The 23,823-nt window shown below is 53.8% G+C and overlaps 2 protein-coding genes across 2 annotated transcripts; both read right to left on the reverse strand.

The window, feature by feature from the left end:
• tm7sf2 (transmembrane 7 superfamily member 2) lies at positions 1-12,992 on the reverse strand. The gene is made up of 11 exons (XM_030361598.1): positions 12,897-12,992; positions 12,304-12,377; positions 9,716-9,912; positions 9,344-9,398; positions 6,170-6,364; positions 5,746-5,849; positions 3,458-3,577; positions 3,190-3,358; positions 2,911-2,991; positions 1,876-1,998; positions 1-393 (listed from the first exon to the last, which is right to left on the reverse strand). Exons 2-11 carry the CDS (start codon positions 12,365-12,367, stop codon positions 233-235), a joined length of 1,269 nt encoding a protein of 422 aa, XP_030217458.1. The 5' UTR covers positions 12,368-12,377; positions 12,897-12,992; the 3' UTR covers positions 1-232.
• Positions 12,993-13,843: 851 nt separating this feature from the next.
• On the reverse strand, positions 13,844-23,823 carry vps51 (VPS51 subunit of GARP complex). The gene is made up of 11 exons (XM_030361599.1): positions 23,328-23,823; positions 22,428-22,557; positions 21,769-21,915; positions 21,147-21,366; positions 19,356-20,193; positions 19,010-19,225; positions 18,617-18,700; positions 17,893-18,027; positions 17,295-17,416; positions 15,924-16,011; positions 13,844-14,839 (listed from the first exon to the last, which is right to left on the reverse strand). The coding sequence occupies exons 1-11, from the start codon at positions 23,499-23,501 to the stop codon at positions 14,579-14,581; spliced, it is 2,415 nt and encodes an 804-aa protein (XP_030217459.1). The 5' UTR covers positions 23,502-23,823; the 3' UTR covers positions 13,844-14,578.

Genomic DNA, 23,823 nt, shown 5'->3' on the forward strand with positions numbered 1-23,823 from the left:
TTGCAATTAATTTAAAATGTATTTATTAAAAACGTGGAATGGATTCACAAGGACCCTGTTTTCCAACACGCGTGCACACACACACACACACACACACACACACACACACACACACACACACACACACACACACACACACACACACACACACACACACACACACACACACACACACACACACACACACAGCGTCTGATTGGTTGGTGTGGGCGGGCTCTGCTCCTATTGGCCCTCAGTAGAGGTAGGGGAAGATGCGGTAGGGGACCCGCTGGCAGTAGGCGTCCCAGGCCTGCCCGTACTTCGCTCTGCACTGCCTCTCGTCACGGGCCTCCCGATGCACCAGCAGAACCGTGAAGTACCCCACGTAGAAGTAGGGCAGGAGGTGGGAGAACCCTGTAGAACACAGAACACAACATGAGGAGAACCCTGTAGAACACAGAACACAACATGAGGAGAACCCTCGAGAACACAGAACCCAACATGAGGAGAACCCTGTAGAACACAACATGAGGAGAACCCTGTAGAACACAGAACCACAACATGAGGAGAACCCTGTAGAACACAACATGAGGAGAACCCTGTAGAACACAACATGAGGAGAACCCTGTAGAACACAGAACCCAACATGAGGAGAACCCTGTAGAACACAGAACCCAACATGAGGAGAACCCTGTAGAACACAACATGAGGAGAACCCTGTAGAACACAACATGAGGAGAACCCTGTAGAACACAGAACCCAACATGAGGAGAACCCTGTAGAACACAGAACCCAACATGAGGAGAACCCTGTAGAACCCAGAACCCAACATGAGGAGAACCCTGTAGAACCCAACATGAGGAGAACCCTGTAGCCGGTGTGACCATAACGTTTAGGACCGGGTTATGACAACTTTTCGATTGACAAAGTATTATGAGGCTAACTAAAGAAGACGGTGCTAGTGAAGGATAAGTGAGGGTGCAGAGATAGTGAGGATGAGGCGCGTTCCTCTCGGTGGTCTCTGAGGGCCACTCCAGATGTTCAGACTAGCATCTCCTTCTGCTGTGTGGATTACAATCATTTACTTTGTGTTTATGTAATGTACATGTCATATATATGTGACGTAATGTATATGTAATGTCATATATGTGATGTATATAAATGACTTAACATTACATTACATATACATCACATATATGTAATGTGCACGGCCGTGGAGTACAACTTACTAGTTAGTCCCTTTGACTAAAGCGTCTGCTGAATAATTAACTGCCTTAATTGTATACACAATGTTAGAGTGACAATATCATCCTTTATCATCCATAGCATTAATGGCCTACACATTGTCCCTGGTCCGTCCTCCTTCTGTCCCTGGTCCGTCCTCCTTCTGTCCCTGGTCCGTCCTCCCTCTGTCCCTGGTCCGTCCTCCCTCTGTCCCTGGTCCGTCCTCCCTCTGTCCCTGGTCCGTCCTCCCTCTGTCCCTGGTCCGTCCTCCCTCTGTCCCTGGTCCGTCCTCCCTCTGTCCCTGGTCCGTCCTCCCTCTGCCCCTGGTCTGTCCTCCCTCTGCCCCTGGTCCGTCCTCCCTCTGTCCCTGGTCTGTCCCTGGTCCGTCCTCCCTCTGTCCCTGGTCTGTCCCTGGTCTGTCCCTGGTCCGTCCTCCCTCTGTCCCTGGTCTGTCCCTGGTCCGTCCTCCCTCTGTCCCTGGTCTGTCCCTGGTCCGTCCTCCCTCTGTCCCTGGTCTGTCCCTCATAAACCGTTAACTCGCTTCTTGTTGATTGACAGCCTGCCCTCCGCAACCCAAACCCCGCCCCCCCCTCCTGCCCACTGCATTCCTGCATCCCATCCACTGTTGCCATGCCGACCACCGTCCTTGCGGCCGTGGTCGTGGCGACCTACCGCAGGGCAGGGACCAGGCCAGCGCCATCAGCAGGTCCCCCAGGTAGTTGGGGTGTCGCACCAACCCCCACCAGCCCGACACCAGCAGCCGCTTCCCTGTCGCCGTGGCGATGGTCTCCAGGCCTACGGAGGAGACAGCGGAGGAGGAGTCAGCATCTCCTTATCGAACCCAGACCTTAGGAGGAGCTACTCCTCTATTCCTCACTGAGGAGCAGCTACTCCTCTACTACTCACTGAGGAGGAGCTACTCCTCTACTACTCACTGAGGAGCAGCTACTCCTCTGCTACTCACTGAGGAGCAGCTACTCCTCTACCACTCACTGAGGAGCAGCTACTCCTTTGCCACTCACTGAGGAGGAGCTACTCCTCTGCTACTCACTGAGGAGGAGCTACTCCTCTGCTACTCACTGAGGAGGAGCTACTCCTTTGCTACTCACTGAGGAGGAGCTACTCCTCTGCTACTCACTGACGAGGAGCTACTCCTCTACTACTCACTGACGAGGAGCTACTCCTCTACTACTCACTGACGAGGAGCTACTCCTCTACTACTCACTGAGGAGCAGCTACTCTACTAATCACTGAGGAGGAGCTACTCCTCTGCTACTCACTGAGGAGGAGCTACTCCTCTACTACTCACTGAGGAGGAGCTACTCCTCTACTACTTACTGAGGAGCAGCTACTCCTCTACTACTCACTGAGGAGCAGCTACTCCTCTACTACTCACTGAGGAGCAGCTACTCCTCTACTACTCACTGAGGAGCAGCTACTCCTCACTGAGGAGCAGCTACTCCTCTGCTACTCACTGAGGAGCAGCTACTCCTCTGCTACTCACTGAGGAGCAGCTACTCCTCTACTCCTCACTGAGGAACAGCTACTCCTCTGCTACTCACTGAGGAGGAGCTACTCCTCTACTACTCACTGAGGAGCAGCTACTCCTCTACTACTCACTGAGGAGCAGCTACTCCTCTGCTACTCACTGAGGAGGAGCTACTCCTCTACTACTCACTGAGGAGCAGCTACTCCTCTGCTACTCACTGGACACGCTGGGGTGCTTGGGGTCGCGGCGGAACACGTTCTTCTGAGAGTTGGACTTCCTGAAGATGTAATATCCAATCCCTGAGGAAACAGAGGGATGAGGAAACACTTGATAACACTTCTCTGAACCGCATCACAGAGCTTGATGCCCCTGACCCAGCTCAACGGGTAAGAGCAAGGCATACTGCGGGGTTAGGGGTTAGATACCCTGTCCAGCTCAACTGGAGGTACCGGGCCTGCTGTCAGGCGTGGGGGGGGGGGGGGGGGGGGGGGGGCTACCGTTGAGCAGGACGATGGCGGTGGCGGCGGCGGCGCCCAGCTCCACGGGGTGCACCACCAGGAAGGAGGCCTGCAGGCTGTAGGCAAAGGGCACCCAGGCCAGGTCCCCGAAGGCCAGCATGAAGCCGAAGCCGTCGTGGACGATGTCCATGGTGGTGAGAACCGCCTCCTGCAGAGAACGGCAGCGTCAGGACGGACAGTCAAGGGACAGGGCAGGGAGGGGGGCAGGGAGGGGGGAAGGGGGGGGGGGAAGGGGGGGGGTACTGGCCTCGTTCCAGAGGGCGTCGGCTACGTAGAGCAGCTGGAAGCCGTTGACCAGCAGCATGGCCAGAGAGGCTCCGTCCCTCAGCTCCACCTCCTTCATAAGCATGCCCAGGTTCACCACCACCTGACAGACAGACAGACTGGTGGTCAGAGAGAGAGACTGGTGGTCAGAGAGAGAGACTGGTGGTCAGAGAGAGAGAGAGACAAACAGACAGACACAGGGTAGAGACAGACAGACAGACAGGTGGTCAGAGAGAGAGACTGGTGGTCAGAGAGAGAGACTGGTGGTCAGAGAGAGAGACTGGTGGTCAGAGAGAGAGACAAACAGACAGACACAGGGTAGAGACAGACAGACAGACAGACAGACAGACAGACAGACAGACAGACAGACAGACAGACAGACAGGCAGACAGACAGACAGACTGGTGGTCAGAGAGAGAGACTGGTGGTCAGAGAGAGAGACTGGTGGTCAGGGAGAAACAGACAGACAGACAGACAGACACAGAGAGACAGACAGAGAGACAGACAGACCGGCACAGAGAGACAGAGACAGACAGAGACAGACAGAGACAGACAGACAGACAGACAGACAGACAGACAGACAGACAGACAGACAGACAGACAGACAGACAGACAGACAGACAGAGAGGGAGAGAGACAGACAGAGAGAGAGAGAGACAGACAGAGAGAGAGAGAGACAGACAGAGAGAGAGAGAGACAGAGAGACAGCAGTCTCCCTTCCCTGGACAACATCTCCGCCAGAAGTTGCAGGAGCTGTGCCTCGAACATCATGAGAGAACCCTCTCCCCCAGCCCACAGCCTGTCGACCCCCTCCCCTCCGGCAGAGGGCCGGGACCACCAGGCTACAGCACAGCTCCTACCAGAGGCGTGAGGCTGGGGAGCTCCAGGACTGTCCCCCTGACTGCAGGGACTGCTGATGGCCTGAAATGCTTGATGCTTTGATGGTTTTTTAAATAACTTACTTTTTTTATTGTCTTACTTATTTAACTTATTTATTCTATATTCATATACCATTTATTTTAGTCATATGCAATAAATATAAGTTGAATTGAACTTGCGTAAAGAAAACCATATGGGTTTCTTCTTGCTTTTTCAAGGAATTACACAATTGCATGATGAATTATGACACACAAAAGGATTACCACAGATCTAGGAGGTTTTTTATTTCGTTGTATTTCCAAGGGTCACTCGCTTTTCCAAGACTCATGTGACTTGATGTACGGGAACAGAACAGGTTGTACTTAAGTTCCTGTCGTCCGTATTAAATAAGGTCCAGACGTATTGGTGATCAGATTCGACATGCGACGTCACATCCAGACTGTCTATGGCCCATTCTCCACTTCATCCAGTCGTTGTGCTCTGGCTTGTGTTAGCTGCTAAGCAGCGCCCCCTGATGGTATGAAATACAACTACAGCTCATGTCTATTCCACATATGACACCCTGGCTGTGTCTCAATTCAGGGGACGCATCCTTCGAAGGACGCGGTCTATGAAGGCGTGGCCTTCCTAGACCGTGAAGGCCGGACCGAAGGCCGAACGAACGTTTTTAAATGAGACGGTCTGGCCTACGGAGCATTTCAAGTCTGCGTAACGAGCCGTTAACACCCTTTACCTCGCGTGACGACGCGCCGCTCCTGTCACCTAGCAACCCTGACAGCTGCGGTTCAAACCGGACGGCGGAGGAGAAATATGGAGCCCTTATATAATAATATAACTTTAATAGTTTAACGTTATATGGCTCGTGCCTCGTGTTAATGTCATTGAACTTTGACAATAAAGTTACAAATTTTAAATAGTCCCAACTTAATTTTAATATAATAAATGTTTTTACATCGTTTTTCCATTAAATACGCAATTTGCTGCTTTCTCAAACGCCATTTCTGAAAAAAAAATCCCATTCGCAATGAATCTTGGGATACGTTGGACCGTGAAGGATGCAGCCGGTGGACCCTTCAAATCCGAGAAAAGAAGGCTGCATTTGTCGGCCGCATTTGAAGGAGCCTTCGAAATGGGACAGCCTTGACGCGTCGCAGTGACTCAATTGGCCTTCGAATGCACCCTTCGAAGGATGCGTCCCCTGAATTGAGACACAGCCCAGGTTGTTCCTGATCAAAATGGCCCCGGTCTTTGTTGTAAAATTGTTCAACATATCCATTTCTTTGTCCAGCCGAAATGCTTATGGTTCGGGTTGAGGTCATTTCCTGTGAACTTGCCCAGACAATCAAATGAAGTGCTTACGGTTCAGGTTGAGGTCATTTCCTGTGAACTCACCCAGCCAATCAGACCCGGCCTCAGCTCACAGAAATACTTGAGGTCAAAGTTCCCGATGCGAGGGTTGAGCTCCCGCCCGATGAAGAAGTCATACAGCGGGTTACCTACAGGGGGCAGAGGGGCTCAGGTTAAGGGTTGCTATGGTAAAGTTAAGGGTTGCTAGGGTAAAATGAAGGGTTGCTAGGGTAAAGTTATGGGTTGCTAGGGTAAAGTTATGGGTTGCTAGGGTAAAGTTAAGGTTGTTAGGGTAAAGGTAAGGGTTGTTAGGGTAAAGTTAAGGGTTGCTAAGGTAAAGTTACGGGTTGCTAGGGTAAAGTTAAGGTTGTTAGGGTAAAGTTAAGGGTTGTTAGTGTAAAGTTGAGGGTTGGTGGGGTAAAGTTAAGGGATGTTAGGGTTAAGTTAAGGGTTGACATTCGGTACTGACCCGTGTTCCCGCCGGGGGCCAGGGCGTGGGGCGGGGCCCAGAAGGAGCTGATGTAGAGGTAGAAGGACAGGAGGAAGGAGAGCCCCGTGGCGCAGACGGCCAGGGGCAGCAGGAGGTCAAACAGAGAGCCCAGCGGGACGCCCAGCCACAGCAGCAGCAGCAGCAGCCCCACACTGATGACCAGCGCATGGAAGCCTGGAGGAGGAGAGGGGAGGGGAGAGGGAGGAGGAGGTGAGGGGGGAGGAGGAGGGGAGGGGGGAGGAGGAGGAGCAGGGAGGGGAGAGGGAGGAGGAGGGGAGGGGGGAGGGGGAGGAGGAGGGGAGGGGAGAGGGAGGAGGTGGAGGAGGAGGGAAGGGGAGAGGGGGGAGGAGGAGGAGGTGAGAGGAGGTGGAGGTGAAGGTGATGGAGGAGGAGACAGAAGAAGAGAAAGGTGATGAAGTATGAGACTGTCGTGTTAAGGTAACAGACAGGTAATACATGGCTATCTGGACAAAGATATCGGGCCTTCTATTGAAGAGAGACTTTAGCATTCACTGCAGAGCCATTATCATAAGGTCATCCTAGTTGTTCTATAGTACACGCAGTACAAAAGGGACAAACAGCTGGCATTAAAACGTGGTTCTATTGTGCGAAATCTCACATTCCTTATTCTGTTTTTGTGACGACTAAAACATCCTTCAAGTTATAAAGTTGACCAGAGAACTTCTCCATGAACGGCTGATTATCAAACCTTCTGGGTGAGGAAAAAACAGCCTGGAAGCACAGGAGTGCTCCTCACAAACAGGGCCGTAAAACCCTCACACACAACTCACCATACACAAAACACACACACACACACACACACACACACAACTCACCATACACAAACACACACACACAACTCACCATACACACACACACACACACACACACACACACACACACACACACACACACACACAACTCACCATACACAAACACACACACACACACACAACTCACCATACACACACACACACACACACAGCTCACTATACACAAACACACACACACACACACACACAGCTCACTATACACAAACACACACACACACACACACAGCTCACTATACATAAACACACACACACACACACACACAGCTCACCATACACAAACACACACACAGCTCACTATACACAAACACACACACAGCTCACTATACACAAACACACACACACACACACACACACAACTCACCATACACAAACACACACACACACACAGCTCACTATACACAAACACACACACACACACACAGCTCACCATACACAAACACACACACAGCTCACTATACAAACACACACACACACACACACACACACACACACACACACACACACACACACACACACACACACACAGCTCACTATACGCAAACACACACACAGCTCACTATACACAAACACACACACACACAGCTCACTATACACAAACACACACAACTCACCATACACAAACACACACAAACAACTCACCATACACAAACACAAACACACATACACACAGCTCACTATACACAAACACACACACACACACACACACACACACACACACACACACACACACACACACACACACACACACACACACACACAGCTCACTATACACAAACACACAGCTCACTATACACAAACACACACACACACACACACACACACACACACACACACACACACACACACACACACACACACACACACACACACACACACACACACACACACACACACACAAACACACACACAGCTCACTATACACAAACACACACACACACACACACACACAGCTCACTATACACAAACACACACACACACACACACACACAGCTCACTATACACAAACACACACACACACACACACACACACACACACACACACACAGCTCACTATACACAAACACACACACACACACACACACACACACACACACACAGCTCACTATACACAAACACACACACACACACACACACACACACACACAGCTCACTATACACAAACACACACACACACACACACACACACACACACAGCTCACTATACACAAACACACACACACACACACACACACACACACACACACACACACACACACACACACACACACACACACACACAGCTCACTATACACAAACACACACACACACACAGCTCACTATACACAAACACACACACTCACACACAGCTCACTATACACAAACACACACACACACACACACACACACACACAGCTCACTATACACAAACACACACACAACTCACTATACACAAACACACACACACACACACACACACACACACAGCTCACTATACACAAACACACACACACACACACACACACACACACACACACACACACAGCTCACTATACACAAACACACACACACACACACACACACAGCTCACTATACACAAACACACACACACACACACACACACACAGCTCACTATACACAAACACACACACACACACACACACACACACAGCTCACTATACACTAACATACACACACACACACACACACACACACACACACACACACACACACACACACACACACACACACACACAACTCACCATGCACAAACACACACACACACACACACACAACTCACCATACACAAACACACACACACACACAGCTCACTATACACAAACACACACACAACTCACCATACACTAACACTAACACACAGACACAACTCACCACACACTAACACTAAACACTGCCACACACACACACACACACACACACACACACACACACACACACACACACACACACACACACACACACACACACACACACACACACACACACACACACAACTCACCATTCACTAGCACTTACACACACACTCAGACACACACAACTCACCACACACTAAAACACTATGGTGAACACTAACCCACGCACACACAAACCACAAAACACTAACACTTAAAACTAACACACAAACACAAACCACTAACACACACACAAACTACTAAACACTAACACACACACAAACCACTAAGCACTAACACACACACAAACACTAACACACACACACACACACAAGCCACTAAAACACACACAAACCACTGCAGACTTACACACACACAAACCAGTAAACACTAACACACACACAAACCAGTAAACACTAAGCACCACGTACCGTTGATGGGGTATTTGAGGCGCGTTCCGTTCTTCAGCACCAGCCCCTCAGACACCTGCACACAAACAGTCAGCCAACAGTCAGCCAACAGTCAGCCAACAGTCGTCCAACAGTCGTCCATCAGTCAGCCACCCTCCTCATGGGGAACATGGGAGAACTAGAACAACGTTCACTAGACAGACAGACAGTAGGACGGACAGACTGACAGACAGACAGACAGTAGGATGGACAGACAGACAGAAGGACAGACAGACTGACAGACAGACAGACAGACAGACAGACAGTAGGACAGACGGACAGACAGACAGACAGACAGACAGACAGACAGACAGACAGACAGACAGACAGACAGACAGACAGACGGCCACGTGCCTTGCCCAGGGGCAGCAGGTAGAGGAAGGCGTGGAGGGTGAACCAGCCCAGCAGCAGGAGGGGGGCCAGGGGGTCCCAGAGAGCGGAGGTCGGGGGGAGCTGGGGGGGCCACTGCAGCAGGCTGGCCCCCGGGGACCGGCTGACGCTGAGCAGGAACAGCACCAGCAGGGGCAGCAACACCGGGATACAGCTGGCCCCTAGGAGACAGGAACCATGGTTACTGGGGACCAATGAGAGGACAGGGATACAGCTGGCCCCTAGGAGACAGGAACCATGGTTACTGGGGACCAATGAGAGGACAGGGATACAGCTGGCCCCTAGGAGACAGGAACCATGGTTACTGGGGACCAATGAGAGGACAGGGATACAGCTGGCCCCTAGGAGACAGGAACCATGGTTACTGGGGACCAATGAGAGGACAGGGATACAGCTGCCCCCTAGGAGACAGGAACCATGGCTACTGGGGACCAATGAGAGGACAGGGATACAGCTGGCCCCTAGGAGACAGGAACCATGGTTACTGGGGACCAATGAGAGGACAGGGATACAGCTGGCCCCTAGGAGACAGGAACCATGGTTACTGGGGACCAATGAGAGGACAGGGATACAGCTGGCCCCTAGGAGACAGGAACCATGGTTACTGGGGACCAATGAGAGGACAGGGATTCAGCTGGCCCCTAGGAGACAGGAACCATGGTTACTGGGGACCAATGAGAGGACAGGGATACAGCTGGCCCCTAGGAGACAGGGACCATGGTTACTGGGCATAACAGACCATTGGACCAGAGAACTGGACCTAGAGACACAAGGGCCTCAGCCTGCTGCCAGCGGTCACAGGTGAGGTGCCTTAGTGCCTTGCTCAAAGAACCCTCAACTCTTCAACCAGGGGGAGCCAAGCCGACCACACTAGCAACCTGCTGTTGCCAGGCAACCAACTCGGTGGGAATCCCACGCTCCACTTGGGGCCCGCTGTGTTGGGACTGTTCCATTATTCATGAGCGACAGTAAACAGCATCAGAGCTGCTCACTCAGAAACACAACAGTCACGGCTCGCTGACTTCATCTGCTCCGCTTTGTTCCTGAAATAGGTCTGATGGAACCCAGCCCTGTAGGCCTACATCAGTGAGTGCTGCTCTGTTGGTTCTGTCTGTAGGCCTACATCGGTGAGTACTGCTCTGTTGGTTCTGTCTGTAGGCTACATCGGTGAGTGCTGCTCTGTTGGTTCTGTCTGAGGCCTACATCGGTGAGTGCTGCTCTGTTGGTTCTGTCTGAGGCCTACATCGGTGAGTGCTGCTCTGTTGGTTCTGTCTGTAGGCCTACATCGGTGAGTACTGCTCTGTTGGTTCTGTCTGAGGCCTACATCGGTGAGTACTGCTCTACTGGTTCTGTCTGAGGCCTACATCGGTGTGTGTACTGCTCTATTGGTTCTGACTGAGGCCTACATCGGTGAGTACTGCTCTATTGGTTCTGACTGAGGCCTACATCGGTGAGTACTGCTCTATTGGTTCTGTCTGAGGCCTACATCGGTGTGAGTACTGCTCTGTTGGTTCTGTCTGTAGGCCTACATCGGTGACTACTGCTCTGTTGGTTCTGTCTGAGGCCTACATCGGGTACTGCTCTGTTGCTGCTTCAGGGACCGTCTGCGGGCCTGCGGTCAGATCGGGACTTTACTTTTTAAAGTGCCATGTTGTGTAGCACATTATTTCACAGTGAATGATTCGACCGTTTGGTTTTATTTTATTGTTTGCCATCTCATCCATTCGCAGGCGCTCTAATCAAGCAAATAATAATAGATCCTGTTTAGAAAACGGATAGCACACAGAGCAGCCCGGCTGAGCGGAAGACCGCGACCCCGAGTCATCCCGGCAGACAGCAACACGCTGCAACGGCGGAGAGACACGGGCTGAACAAATACCCACTTCTGTCTCAACATCACCCGCTTCTCTCTTCTACCCATGTGTGCCAGGCACGCCTGTGCCCTCCGAACGTGACGTCCACCGCAGGTCACATCCTGAATACAAAGAGAGCCGCACCTGATCCACATCGAGTTGATAGACTGGTGTTCATTCATTAATCAATGAATTATTGCAGACATGCTATAGGCCTTAGTACTCCTGCTGCCGCTGTCTTCTGTCATCGTTTGTGCTGGGCAGTTCTGATTCCGCAAAGTTTGTGATATGCACATAGGGGCACTTGATAGTGATTAAGCTGATTTTCAAAACTTTTCAAACAAAGTTTTTCTCAAAGAGGACATGGCCTCGTAGATATTCGAATATATTCTAATACATCGCTTTATATATTCGATATCGGTTCAAACTTGATTTTTCACAAAAGTGATAGCCCTATATTGTAGAGAACAGAAACGTATACACGTGAACAACTTGGAAAACATATGGAGACCCCTCACTGAACACGATAAAACAAATCATTTAGAGACGTCATCGGACACTCTTCAGCCCATCGTGGAGGTCGGGTGTAATAGCGCCTGGTTCCCCAGAGGGGGCGCACTGTCCCGTTTTACAGTAAGACGAGCTTCCAGACTCTGAGATCAGTGACCTGGTGGGGTGATATTATTGATGCTGGCTTACCGAGGGTTCCTCCGAACTCCCTCTCGGTGGTCGGAGAAGACCTCCGCTTCGTCGACTGCTTCATGTTCAACGTCCTGGAAATGAATGAGTGAGTGAATGAATGAATGAATGAATGGGGGTGTTACTACAAAAATGGTTACTACAAAGAATATCGTCACAATAACCATGATAGAAATCACTTAACAGGGTCAACTCAAGCAAGGCTTACATAAAATAAAATACTCGGTATTGTAGAAGCTCAATGTTAATAGTGCTAATAGTGACTTGAATCATTAGGCAGGAGAACTGTAAACTTCAGGTGTGGAGCACTGCGCAGGCGCACTGCTCCCCGTACCAGTTGTAGTGATGCAGAAGAAGGCTGCTTCACCCCCCGGTCCCACCCGGTCCACATGACTCTGGACCATCTCAAGACACTTCAGCAGAGGAAGTATCTTCTAGATCACAGATCGACCTCCCAACAGCTATGTTACATCAACCCCACATCATTCATGAACGCGGTATTCCCTTCCCATGACTTCGCTTTTATCCTATATGTATATCGTATATATTTAATCATCATATGAAGGCGTTAAGAAGTGAGGGGGAAGTCTTACCGGTACAGTGTGCAGGTGAACACCTTAGGAGCTGCGGTGAATGGATGTCTGATGTTTTGCTGAGCATCGAGAACACGCCCCTAGAATATGTCCTCTTCGGGTGAAGTCTCACAGGGCCAATCGAAACCCTGGATGGCAATCTGAAGAGGGAGGAGCTTGATTTCATCGACCAATCGCATGCCTGTGCTGGTGGAGGTAGGGCGGAGCCGGCGGGGGGGATACACCCAGAAAGTAGAATGACTGAACTTTGTTAAGTGAGTGGTTATAAACTGAATTATACGTGGCTTGTGGATGAATGAACTTCAGAAACTTTTTTTTTTACCAAAGAAATACTCTGTCATACAAAAAAAAACAACTATCCCACCGTTGCCCTTCATGAGTAATGTGCAGCATAGGAAAGTATAACTTCTGATAATAATCATCCTGATCCATTCTGAAAGAAAGCTCAGAGTCCACTGCTCGATTATTTAGTTTTGCTCGATTTATCAAATCAGTTTATGGAGAAATAGAACAAATAAATAACTATCAAAAACAAATGCTAACCCATATCTCTTATCTCTTAAGCTCTTAGATGGAGTTGTATTCCTCATTATGTTAATATTCTTCTCATAGTCACGACTAAAGAACGTTATGTCAAACAACAGGTCAGGTCTGAAGGAGTCTTCCTTATAGCCCCACAACCAACAGCCAGTGGCGGCTCTACATCATTTGGATTTGGGGCCAGACGGGGCCCCCTAGGACTACATTACACCCTATTGTTCTTTCGACCCCTCGACATTTAAGTTCACTATACTTCAGTTACATGTTCTCATTATTAAAGATCAACGCGTTACGAAGCGTTTCAGAGAATATGCAGTCCAGCGCCCCCTTGTGGCCGCGGGGTTCTGAGCTGGTAGGGGCTGTGAGTTTAAAGAACAGGTAGATTAAAACAGAGTCAGCAATGTTAATATGTTTGTCATATCTTAGATTTTTATTTTACACTTCAGTAAGTACTTTGAACAATCAACTTTCCCGCTAGCATCAGGACCCGCCAGAGGATAATAAAGTCATGTGGGTCACATCAACGTCAAAAACGATAATCATACGTTTAATGTATATAGTGTTGATTCAAACAGTCAGATCAGTTCCCCTTAGTAAAGCGTAGTCATGTTGATATCTGTCATGGGTCCACAGAGTCTGCCTTTTTTTATCTAGCAGGTAAGAAGTTAATCATTTAGTGATTCAGTGATTCATGTGGACAAACAGCACCCTCTCACCCCTCATAACCTCATCCCTCTTGTCTTTACCTCACCCCCCCACTCAATCCTCAACCCCTCACCCTCTCACCCCTCATAACCTCAGCCCTCTTGTCTTTACCTCACCCCCCCACTCCCTCCTCATCCCCCACCCTCTCACCCCTCATAACCTCATCCCTCTTGTCTTTACCTCACCCCCCCACTCAACCCCTCACCCCCTCACCCCTCATAACCTCAGCCCTCTTGTCTTTACCTCACCCCCCTCACTCCCTCCTCATCCCCCACCCTCTCACCCCTCATAACCTCATCCCTCTTGTCTTTACCTCACCCCCCCACTCAACCCCTCACCCTCTCACCCCCTCACCCCTCATAACCTCAGCCCTCTTGTCTTTACCTCACCCCCCTCACTCCCTCCTCATCCCCTCACCCCTCCCCCCTGTGACCCCTTCACCCCCGCTCACAGATGACCTCGATGACGCTCTGCTCCATGGGGGCGGGGTCCAGGCAGCGGTGGGCGGTGCTTCCCACGATCTCGTCCAACAGGAAGTGGGCGAGGTTCTCGTCGGACACGAAGCGCCACAGGTACATCTGCAGGTAGTGGCAGTCCACCTGCACCTGCTGCAGGCCGAAGCGGCCGAACGTCCGCAGCCGCACGCACTCCAGGAACGTCTTCAGACTGATCTTTATGATGCCCGTCATCACAGACACCTGGGGGGGGGGGGGGGGGGGGGCAGAGAGGGAGGAGAGGAGGAGAGGAGGGGAGGAGAGGAGGGGAGGAGGCAGAGGTGACCACGATGGAGATGTTTCCCTGTAGAGACTCACCTTCTTTATTTCTGTTCTTAACATGGCGAGATGCATGTGGTAAATAGGATTAAATGTACTTTACCATATTATAGAATACATCTTATCTAAAGAACCCCAGATGTGGCTGACAGCACAAGTCAGGACAGTAGACTCTCCCCTCCTCCTCAAACGGGCCTTGGCAGGGGCCCCCCTAGTGGCAGGGGGCCCCCAGTGGTGCCCCTAGTGGCAGGGGCCCCCTAGTGGTAGGGTGCCCCTAGTGGCAGGTGCCCCCAGTGGTGCCCCTAGTGGCAGGTGCCCCCAGTGGTGCCCCTAGTGGCAGGGGCCCCCAGTGGTGCCCCTAGTGGCAGGGGCCCCCAGTGGTGCCCCTAGTGGCAGGGGCCCCCAGTGGTGCCCCTAGTGGCAGGGTGCCCCTAGTGGCAGGGGCCCCCAGTGGTGCCCCTAGTGGCAGGGGCCCCCAGTGGTGCCCCTAGTGGTAGGGTGCCCCTAGTGGCAGGGGCCCCCTAGTGGTAAGGTGCCCCTAGTGGCAGGGCCCCCCTAGTGGTAGGGTGCCCCTAGTGGCAGGGGCCCCCTAGTGGCAGGGTGCCCTTAGTGGCAGGGGCCCCCTAGTGGCAGGGTGCCCTTAGTGGCAGGGGCCCCCTAGTGGCAGGGGCCCCCTAGTGGTAGGGTGCCCCTAGTGGCAGGGGCCCCCTAGTGGTAGGGTGCCCCTAGTGGCAGGGGCCCCCTAGTGGCAGGGTGCCCTTAGTGGCAGGGGCCCCCTAGTGGCAGGGTGCCCCTAGTGGCAGGGGCCCCCTAGTGGCAGGGTGCCCCTAGTGGCAGGGGCCCCCAGTGGTGCCCCTAGTGGCAGGGGCCCCCTAGTGGTAGGGTGCCCCTAGTGGCAGGGGCCCCCTAGTGGTAGGGTGCCCCTAGTGGCAGGGGCCCCCAGTGGTGCCCCTAGTGGCAGGGGCCCCCAGTGGTGCCCCTAGTGGAAGGGCGCCCTCATCGGCCTCACCTTGTTGAACTCCACGGAGCTGAAGATGTCGATCCTCTCGGAGAACAGCTTGTGGATGTTGCTCAGCAGGTTGGTGTCCATCGGAGCGCTGAGGACCAATCAGAGAGCAGAGCTGTAACCCCGCCCCCCGACAGAAGGCCTCTCATTGGGCTACGGTTACAGCTGCTCTGGGTGAGCTACGCTGAGTTTCATTGGTTAGAATCAAATACAAACAACATGAGCAGAGGGACGGTTCAAACCAGCTCTGCTGTAAACCAGCTCTGCTTAAACCAGCTGCTTTAAACCAGCTCTGCTTTAACCAGCTCTGTTTTAAACCAGCTCTGCTTAAACCAGCTCTGCTTAAACCAGCTCTGCTTAAACCAGCTCTGCATTAAACCAACTCTGCTTTAAACCAGCTCTGCTTAAACCAGCTCTGCTTCAAACCAGCTCTGCTTTAAACCAGCTCTGCTGTAAACCAGCTCTGCTTTAAACCAGCTCTGCTTTAAACCAGCTCTGCTTAAACCAGCTCTGCTGTAAACCAGCTCTGCTGTAAACCAGCTCTGCTGTAAACCAGCTCTGCTTAAACCAGCTCTGCTTTAAACCAGCTCTGCTTTAAACCAGCTCTGCTTAAACCAGCTCTGCTTCAAACCAGCTCTGCTTTAAACCAGCTCTGCATTAAACCAACTCTGCTTTAAACCAGCTCTGCTTAAACCAGCTCTGCTTCAAACCAGCTCTGCTTAAACCAGCTCTGCTTTAAACCAGCTCTGCTTTAAACCAGCTCTGCTTTAAACCAGCTCTGCTGTAAACCAGCTCTGCTTTAAACCAGCTTTGCTTTAGCTGCAGACGTCCAGTCCAACGCTATGGTGCATCAGGACTGGGACCACAGACCAGCTCCCAGTAGACCGGCCTGGGACCACAGACCAGTAGAACGGACTGGGACCACAGACCAGCTCCCAGTAGAACGGACTGGGACCACAGACCAGCTCCCAGTAGACCGGCCTGGGACCACAGACCAGCTCCCAGTAGAACGGCCTGGGACCACAGACCAGCTCCCAGTAGACCGGCCTGGGTTCCCAGGCCGGGGCCCTTGTGATATGGTGTGAGGGCCGGACTAATAGAGGTGAGTACCTGGGGGTGGAGCTGGGGGTGTACAGTAGCTGGGGATGGAGCTGGGGGCTTACAGTACCTGGGGGTGTAGCTGGGGTGTACCTGGGGGTGGAGCTGGGGGTGGAGCTGGGGGTGTACCTGGGGGTGTAGCTGGGGGTGTAGCTGGGGGTGTACAGTACCTGGGGGTGTACCTGGGGGTGGAGCTGGGGGTGTACCTGGGGGTGTAGCTGGGGTGTAGCTGGGGGTGTAGCTGGGGGTGTACCTGGGGGTGTAGCTGGGGTGTACCTGGGGGTGTAGCTGGCGGCGTAGCGCGGCTGCGGGCGCGAGCTGCTGTACACGGAGAAGGTCCTCTTGCTGGAGTCGCTGCTGTGGGCCTTCCTCACCCCCTCCTCGTACAGCAGGCCCACCTGCAGCCCCCGGCCAATCAGAGGAGGCGTTACAGAGGGGGAGTCATTGAACAGTGCTTCTCATTGGTTCATGGTTTCATTGTCCCGCCCCACTGGTTCAAATATGAAGAACTAGTCTGTGAAATATTTTACAAATGCTTATTGAGTTGAGGTTTATTTAAGGATAGCAGCGTGGTTTTAATTCGAAAACCGACTTAAAAATACACTTTTCTGGAGCAGATTGACCCATCGTCAGCGCTGGACGGCCTGGTCTCTGAAACGCTTCGTAAGGCGTTGATCTTTAACAATGAAAAGGTAACTGAGGAATAGGGGACTTAAACGTTGAGGGGTAGGAAGAACAATGGGGTGTAACGCAGTCCTGGGGGCCCCGTCTGGCCCCACATGATGTAGAGCCGCCACTGGTGGTTGATTGGTGGGTTATAAGGAAGACCCCTTCAGACGTGACCTGGTGCCAGAGCTGTGATTGGTGGAGGTACCTGCCCGTCGATGGAGGTGGTGTCCTCCACCACCCGCTTCATCACCGCACGCACGTTGCGCGGCTCGATGGTGTTCACCCAATCACGCGTCTCCACGCTCTTCCTCAGCATCTGGGAGATGATCAAACCCTGGACCTGGATCGGGATCAGGATCAGGATCGGGATCAGGATCAGGATCGGGATCAGGATCCGGGTCAGGATCGGGATCAGGATCAGGATCAGGATGGTACAGATTCAAAGGGGGTTGTTGGATCAATAACTTAAACGTGCACTTTGTTGTGATTGAATTTTTACAATACTGCCGTGAGCAAGGCGCCTGACTGAAGGGTACAGACTGAATCTGAAGTCATGTGTTTGGATAAAAGCCCTCATGATGAACTGAACTCAAATGGTTTGTTAAGGTCTGTCTTCAGCAGCACTAGAGGTTCTGCTTCTGAGAGGACCAGGTCCAGGTAGGACCAGGTCCAACCTGGACCTGGTCCTACCTGGACCTAGAGGGTCTGAAGGGTCCTACCTGGACCTAGAGGGTCTGTAGGGACCAGGTCCTACCTGGACCTAGAGGGTCTGTAGGGACCTACCTAGACCTAGAGGGTCTGTGAGGACCAGGTCCTACCTGGAGCAGGTAGGACCTGGTCCTAGGGGGTCTGGACCAGGTCCTACCTGCTCCAGGTCCTACCTGGACCAGGTCCTACCTGAACCAGGTCCTACCTGCTCCAGGTCCTACCTTGACGTAGTGGTTGAGCAGCCTCTGAGCCGCCTCCCGGGCCTCGGCACAGAGGACGGTGACCGGGGTGACGGGGCTGTGGTGCTGAGGAGAGACGGGTCAGAGGTCAGGGTTAGACTCACAGGTCAGGGTCAAAGGTCAGGGTCACAGGTCAGGGTTGAGTCAGAGGTCAGGGTCACAGTCTAATAATAGTCTAGTCTATATTGGTCGAGTCTACAGTGGTCTAGTCTACAGTGGTCCAGTGTACAGTGGTCTAGTCTACAGTGGTCTAGTCTACAGTGGTCTAGTCTACAGTGGTCTAGTCTATAGTAGTCTAGTCTACAGGGTACAGTAGTAGTAGTCTAGTCTACAGTGATCTAGTCTACAGTAGTAGTAGTCTAGTCTAGGACCCACCTGGACCAGGAACTGCTCGTCGGTGAGGGTGAGGATGTAGGAGATGGTGGAGGTCTCGTAGTCCAGGCAGAGGCGTGACAGCAGCAGCAGCAGGGCGGGGGGGGTGGCCCCGCCCTTGTCCCCCGGGCTGTCGCAGAACCCCCGGGAGGACTGGCAGATGAACTGGATGAAGCTCACCACCAGGTCCTCGCGCACGCCCCGGCTGCAGAACTCTCCCTGGGGAGAGGAGCGGAGCCGTCAGGAGAACCCCCGCCTGGCGGGACCCCCGCCTGGCGGGACCCCCGCCTGGTGGGACCCACAGGTCGGCCGTTATAACGACGCCCCCCCATGCAGCCGGGACCCCCACCTTGAAGTAGGGCTTGTTGGAGAAGGTGATGTCCTTGGCGGTGAACAGGTGCACCGAGGCCAGAACCGCCTTGATCTGGTTGAGGATGGAGGCCGACAGCGAGGCCAGCAGGTCGGGCAGCCCTCCACCGGGGGTCAGCCCCCCGGGGCCCCCCGCCACCGAGAGCCGCGGGGCCGCCAGCGCCTGCCGCACGTCCGTCAGGGTGTCCAGGTAGAAGCTCTTCAGCGCCTCCAGGTAGCGCTGCACGCGCTCCGTGGCGGCCCGCACCACGATCTGCGTGCCGCGCGCCGGCACGGTGGAGCCGGGCAGCAGCTTGGACACGGCCTGCAGCCGGCGGTGGAAGCGGTCCAGCGCCCGCACCAGCAGCGAGTTGTCCCCCACGCCGCGCTCCCCCTGGATGCGGCGCTCCACGATGGAGAAGTAGCGGCCGGCCAGCTCGTCCACGAACACCTGCAGCTTGGCGCTGGCCATGCGGGGCACGTCCCCGGGGGCGCCGGCGGGGGCGTGGCTCACGAACAGCTCCTGGTAGGACGTCACCACCAGGCACAGGCTGCTCACAAACTCGTTGCAGCCGCGGTCCATGAACTCCAGGATGTCCGTCTGGGCGGCTGTGGGGGAGGGGGCCGCGGGGGAGGGGGCCGCGGGGGAGGGGGAGGCGGCGGGGGGCGACGCCGGCGCCGGCGGCGGGGGGATCTCGGCCTCCAGGCCGGTGAGGTCCAGGTGAAGCCGCGCCCCGGCGTGGTTCAGGAACTTGTCGCAGAGCTCCTCCGCCGGCTCGTCCAGCTGCAGCAGGAGCTCCACGCACTCCGACAGGTCCTTGGCACTGGAGCCCCCGTCCCTGGGGAGGGGGGGAAGAGGGAGGGGGTGGGGAGGGAGGTGGAGAGAGGGTGGAGAGAGGGTGGAGAGAGGGTGGAGAGGGGGGTGGGGAGGGAGGTGGAGGGAGGTGGAGAGGGAGGGGGTGGAGAGGGAGGTGGGGAGGGAGGGGAGAGGGAGGGGGTGGAGAGGGAGGTGGAGAGGGAGGTGGAGAGGGAGGTGGAGAGGGAGGTGGAGAGAGGGTGGAGAGGGAGGTGGAGAGGGAGGTGGGGAGGGAGGTGGAGAGGGAGGTGGAGAGGGAGGTGGAGAGAGAGGTGGAGAGAGAGGTGGGGAGGGAGGGGAGAGGGGTTGAGAGAGGTGGAGAGGGAGGGGGTGGAGAGGGAGGTGGAGAGGGAGGTGGAGAGGGAGGTGGAGAGGGAGGTGGAGAGAGGGTGGAGAGGGAGGTGGAGAGGGAGGTGGGGAGGGAGGGGAGAGGGAGGGGAGAGGGGTTGAGAGAGGTGGAGAGGGAGGGGGTGGAGAGGGAGGGGGTGGAGAGGGAGGTGGAGAGGGAGGTGGGGAGGGAGGGGGGGGGGAGGGGGGGAGAGGGAGGGGGTGGAGAGGGAGGGGGGGGAGAGGGAGGGGGTGGAGAGGGAGGTGGAGAGGGAGGGGGTGGAGAGGGAGGGGGGGAGAGGGAGGGGGTGGAGAGGGAGGGGGGGGAGAGGGCCGAGGGAGAGGCAGTAGATAGGGTTACTGACTAAATTAAAAAGGCCTAATTGAAATGCAGAAAATGAATTCCAGCCTGTAGCGTAGAGATCTTGATGATCCTCTGGAGCACAAGGCTGGGACCTCTGGTGTATTTCTGGTAATAGCTGCTCCCTCTGAGCTCCCCAAACTGAAGTCCATCTGTACTGCTTTAAGCAGCTTCCTCCCAGGCTGATGAATCCTCCTTAACCTCTGCCTCAGCCCTTGGGCCAGGCAGCCTGCAGCCCCCTGACCCACCTGAACCTCTGTCTGAGCTGCAGCCGCAGCCCGTCCATGATGAGGAGGCAGTCGTCCTGGATGCCCCTGAAGGAGGGCAGGTGGCTGTACTGCTGCAGCACGCAGCGTGCACGCCCGTGGGCGCTGACCGCCTGGCCGTACGCCTGCAGCTCAACACACTTATTGAGCCGCGCCGGGAGCTCGAACAGGAACTGCAGCTTCCTCAGGAGGGAGTGGACCCCTAGGGGACAGGAGACAGCCTTTAGACACAGCACAGTGGGGCCCCCTACGGGACAGAGGGTGGACCCCTGGGGACAGAGGGACCAGTGCTCATCAGAACCTGTCGCTGGTCTAGAACCAGGGCTTTACGGCCCGCGGGTTTCCTGTCGTGTGTGAGTTATGATGACCTCTGTAGAGGCCGTCACCAGCAGCTTATTGAATACCGTCTGGCTATAGCTCATGGACATCAGACACAACGCCTCTCCGATGGTATCATCTGAGGACGCAGCCCCGGCCGCTATAACGACCCCCCAGAGAGGGGTAGAACCTCTGGGAGATCTCGTCCTATTGCCCCCCCTGGAGCCCCACCGGAGAGCTTGGTGATCTGGGTGTGCTGGGCCTATTGCCCCCCCTGGAGCCCCACCGGAGAGCTTGGTGATCTGGGTGTGCTGGTCCTGCAGAGTCCCGCTGATGGAGGCGCTGAACTCTGTGATGGCGGCCATGTTGGTGGTCAGGCAGTCCATCTCGTCCTCCATCTTCTTGAAGTCGTTCTTCATCTTCCTGATGGTGTCTGAGAGAAGGAACCAAGCATATATCTGTCATTATTCTAGGAGGCCATTATTCTGATTTTCTTTTCAGTTTCGGGGGTTTATTATGAAGATCAGTGTCTTTGTGTTCAGTTGTTTAGCAGACGGTTTTATCCAAAGCGACCTGCAGCCAATCAGAGGCCTGAAGAGCCGGTGGGGGTGGGGGGGCTCTCACAGTGAGCCTGCTGACATGAGGGTTTACCCTGAACCCAGCCCGGCCCGGCCCGGGTTAGTCAGTGAGACCCCCCTCCCCACACCCCTCTTATTGAATGTTCTACGTCCTGGCACTTGAAAAGAATACTTGGCATTGTGTAGCGTGTGATCCTATCCTACGGGTTAACCTAGTGATGGCTAGTGCTTGGCACTTGGTTCTATGAACATCCTTACTGTACCCACAGAGATAGTGTTGTTTCTCTTTCTTCAGTTGTAATCAGACAGATGTACTTACTGTAAGTCTCTTTGGATAAAAGCGTTAAGGTAAAGGTAACCAGCTGACCTGTGGCCGAGATGAACTTGTTGTAGTTCTCGTAGACTAGCGTCTGCATGTCGCTGTCCAGCGAGCGGATCTGCTTCACCATGCAGCCCTCCTGGTCCATGAGCTCCCCCAGAGAACACTCCCTCCGGAGCTGGAACGTCACACACGCATCACTACACATGGTCCCCAGAGAACACTCCCTCCGGGGCTGGAACCCTCACACACGCATCACTACACATGTATGTTCACCAGAGAACACTCCCCCCGGGGCTGGAACCCTCACACACGCATCACTACACATGTTCACCAGAGAACACTCCCCCCGGGGCTGGAACCCGCACACACGCATCACTACACATGGTCCACCCCCCCAACAGGAGCAGGTAGGGGTTAGCATGTCTTCAGGTTAGTCTGTGGTCAATGGATATCGAACCCAGTTCCTGGGAGTCGACCGCACAGTCAGACCGTCTCATGAAGTGTGATACAAATAAATGAACTAAAATAAATAAAGACAAACCAGAGCAGTACGGAAGGATGATTCACGATGTAATCAAACCCAGACCCCTTCACCTAGAGAAACTTAACGGATACAGTCCATTCGTCTGACAGTAATGTTAGAGAGACGCATCATAAGGTGTCAGATCAGTTACTGAACATGGATTAAGTTCAGGTTGAGGGGTCGTTCTCCGTAATCAGAACTTGGCTGTCCAGAGCATCTCCATAACTGACCTGTCTGAAGGCTCTGTCCCCTTCTGATGTTAACCCTGACCTGGCTGAAGGCTCTGTTTGTTTACGTTATTGAGGTACACTTCGGGGTCGAAGCCTCTGGTTGTTTACCTTACTGCGGTTAACACCGAGCTGCTAAATGCTCTGTGGGCCATATTGAGGTACACGTCAGGTCCGAAGGCTCTGTGGGTTTACCTTATTGAGGTACACGTCCGGGTCGAAGTTCTGCCCGTTGATGTCGCAGGGGTCCGCGGAGTCGGGCTGGTCGGCCTTCCCCTCCTCGTTCATCCCGTAATACATCTTAAGCATCCCGTGGACTCTCCGCTTCCGCGAAGCCCCCGCTTCTGTTGTCTCGACCTCCACGTCCATCCTGCAGCTCCTCAGTCCCCAGGGGTTCGGACACGGGTCGGCTCAGTCACCAGGGGGTCGGACTCGGGTCGGCTGGGATCTGCAGGGAAACACAGCTGAGATGAAGCTGGTTCACAGCTGAGATGAGGACGGAACAGAGCTGAGATGAAGCTCTCTATGTCCCCAGCGGGAGGTATCCTAGCTGTTGCATGTGTTGATGTTGATTTTTAAAGTGTTCATGGTCGTTTTGTCATATTAATCCTCTCATCAGTGTGACGTGTTCATCTTTTCCATCCCACCGAGGGTATTCTAGTTCCGGGTTTTGCGTCAGGTTGCGTGATTG

This window comes from Gadus morhua, chromosome 7, assembly GCF_902167405.1.
Source record: "Gadus morhua chromosome 7, gadMor3.0, whole genome shotgun sequence".
Classification (NCBI taxonomy): domain Eukaryota; kingdom Metazoa; phylum Chordata; class Actinopteri; order Gadiformes; family Gadidae; genus Gadus; species Gadus morhua.

Bases quoted from the DNA above. Each gene is read 5' to 3' on its own strand.
- tm7sf2 (XM_030361598.1), bottom strand. From the start codon at position 12,367: ATGAAGCAGTCGACGAAGCGGAGGTCTTCTCCGACCACCGAGAGGGAG. The intron at 9,913-12,303 runs GTAAGCCAGCAT...CCTGTCTCCTAG, and splicing joins GGAGTTCGGAGGAACCCTCG to GGGCCAGCTGTATCCCGGTG. The intron at 394-1,875 runs GTAGGTCGCCAC...TGTGTTCTACAG, and splicing joins GGCCTGGTCCCTGCCCTGCG to GGTTCTCCCACCTCCTGCCC.
- vps51 (XM_030361599.1), bottom strand. From the start codon at position 23,501: ATGGACGTGGAGGTCGAGACAACAGAAGCGGGGGCTTCGCGGAAGCGG. The intron at 19,226-19,355 runs GTGGGGGTCCCG...TCCTCTCCCCAG, and splicing joins CCAACAAGCCCTACTTCAAG to GGAGAGTTCTGCAGCCGGGG. The intron at 18,701-19,009 runs GTGGGTCCTAGA...GTCTCTCCTCAG, and splicing joins ACGAGCAGTTCCTGGTCCAG to CACCACAGCCCCGTCACCCC.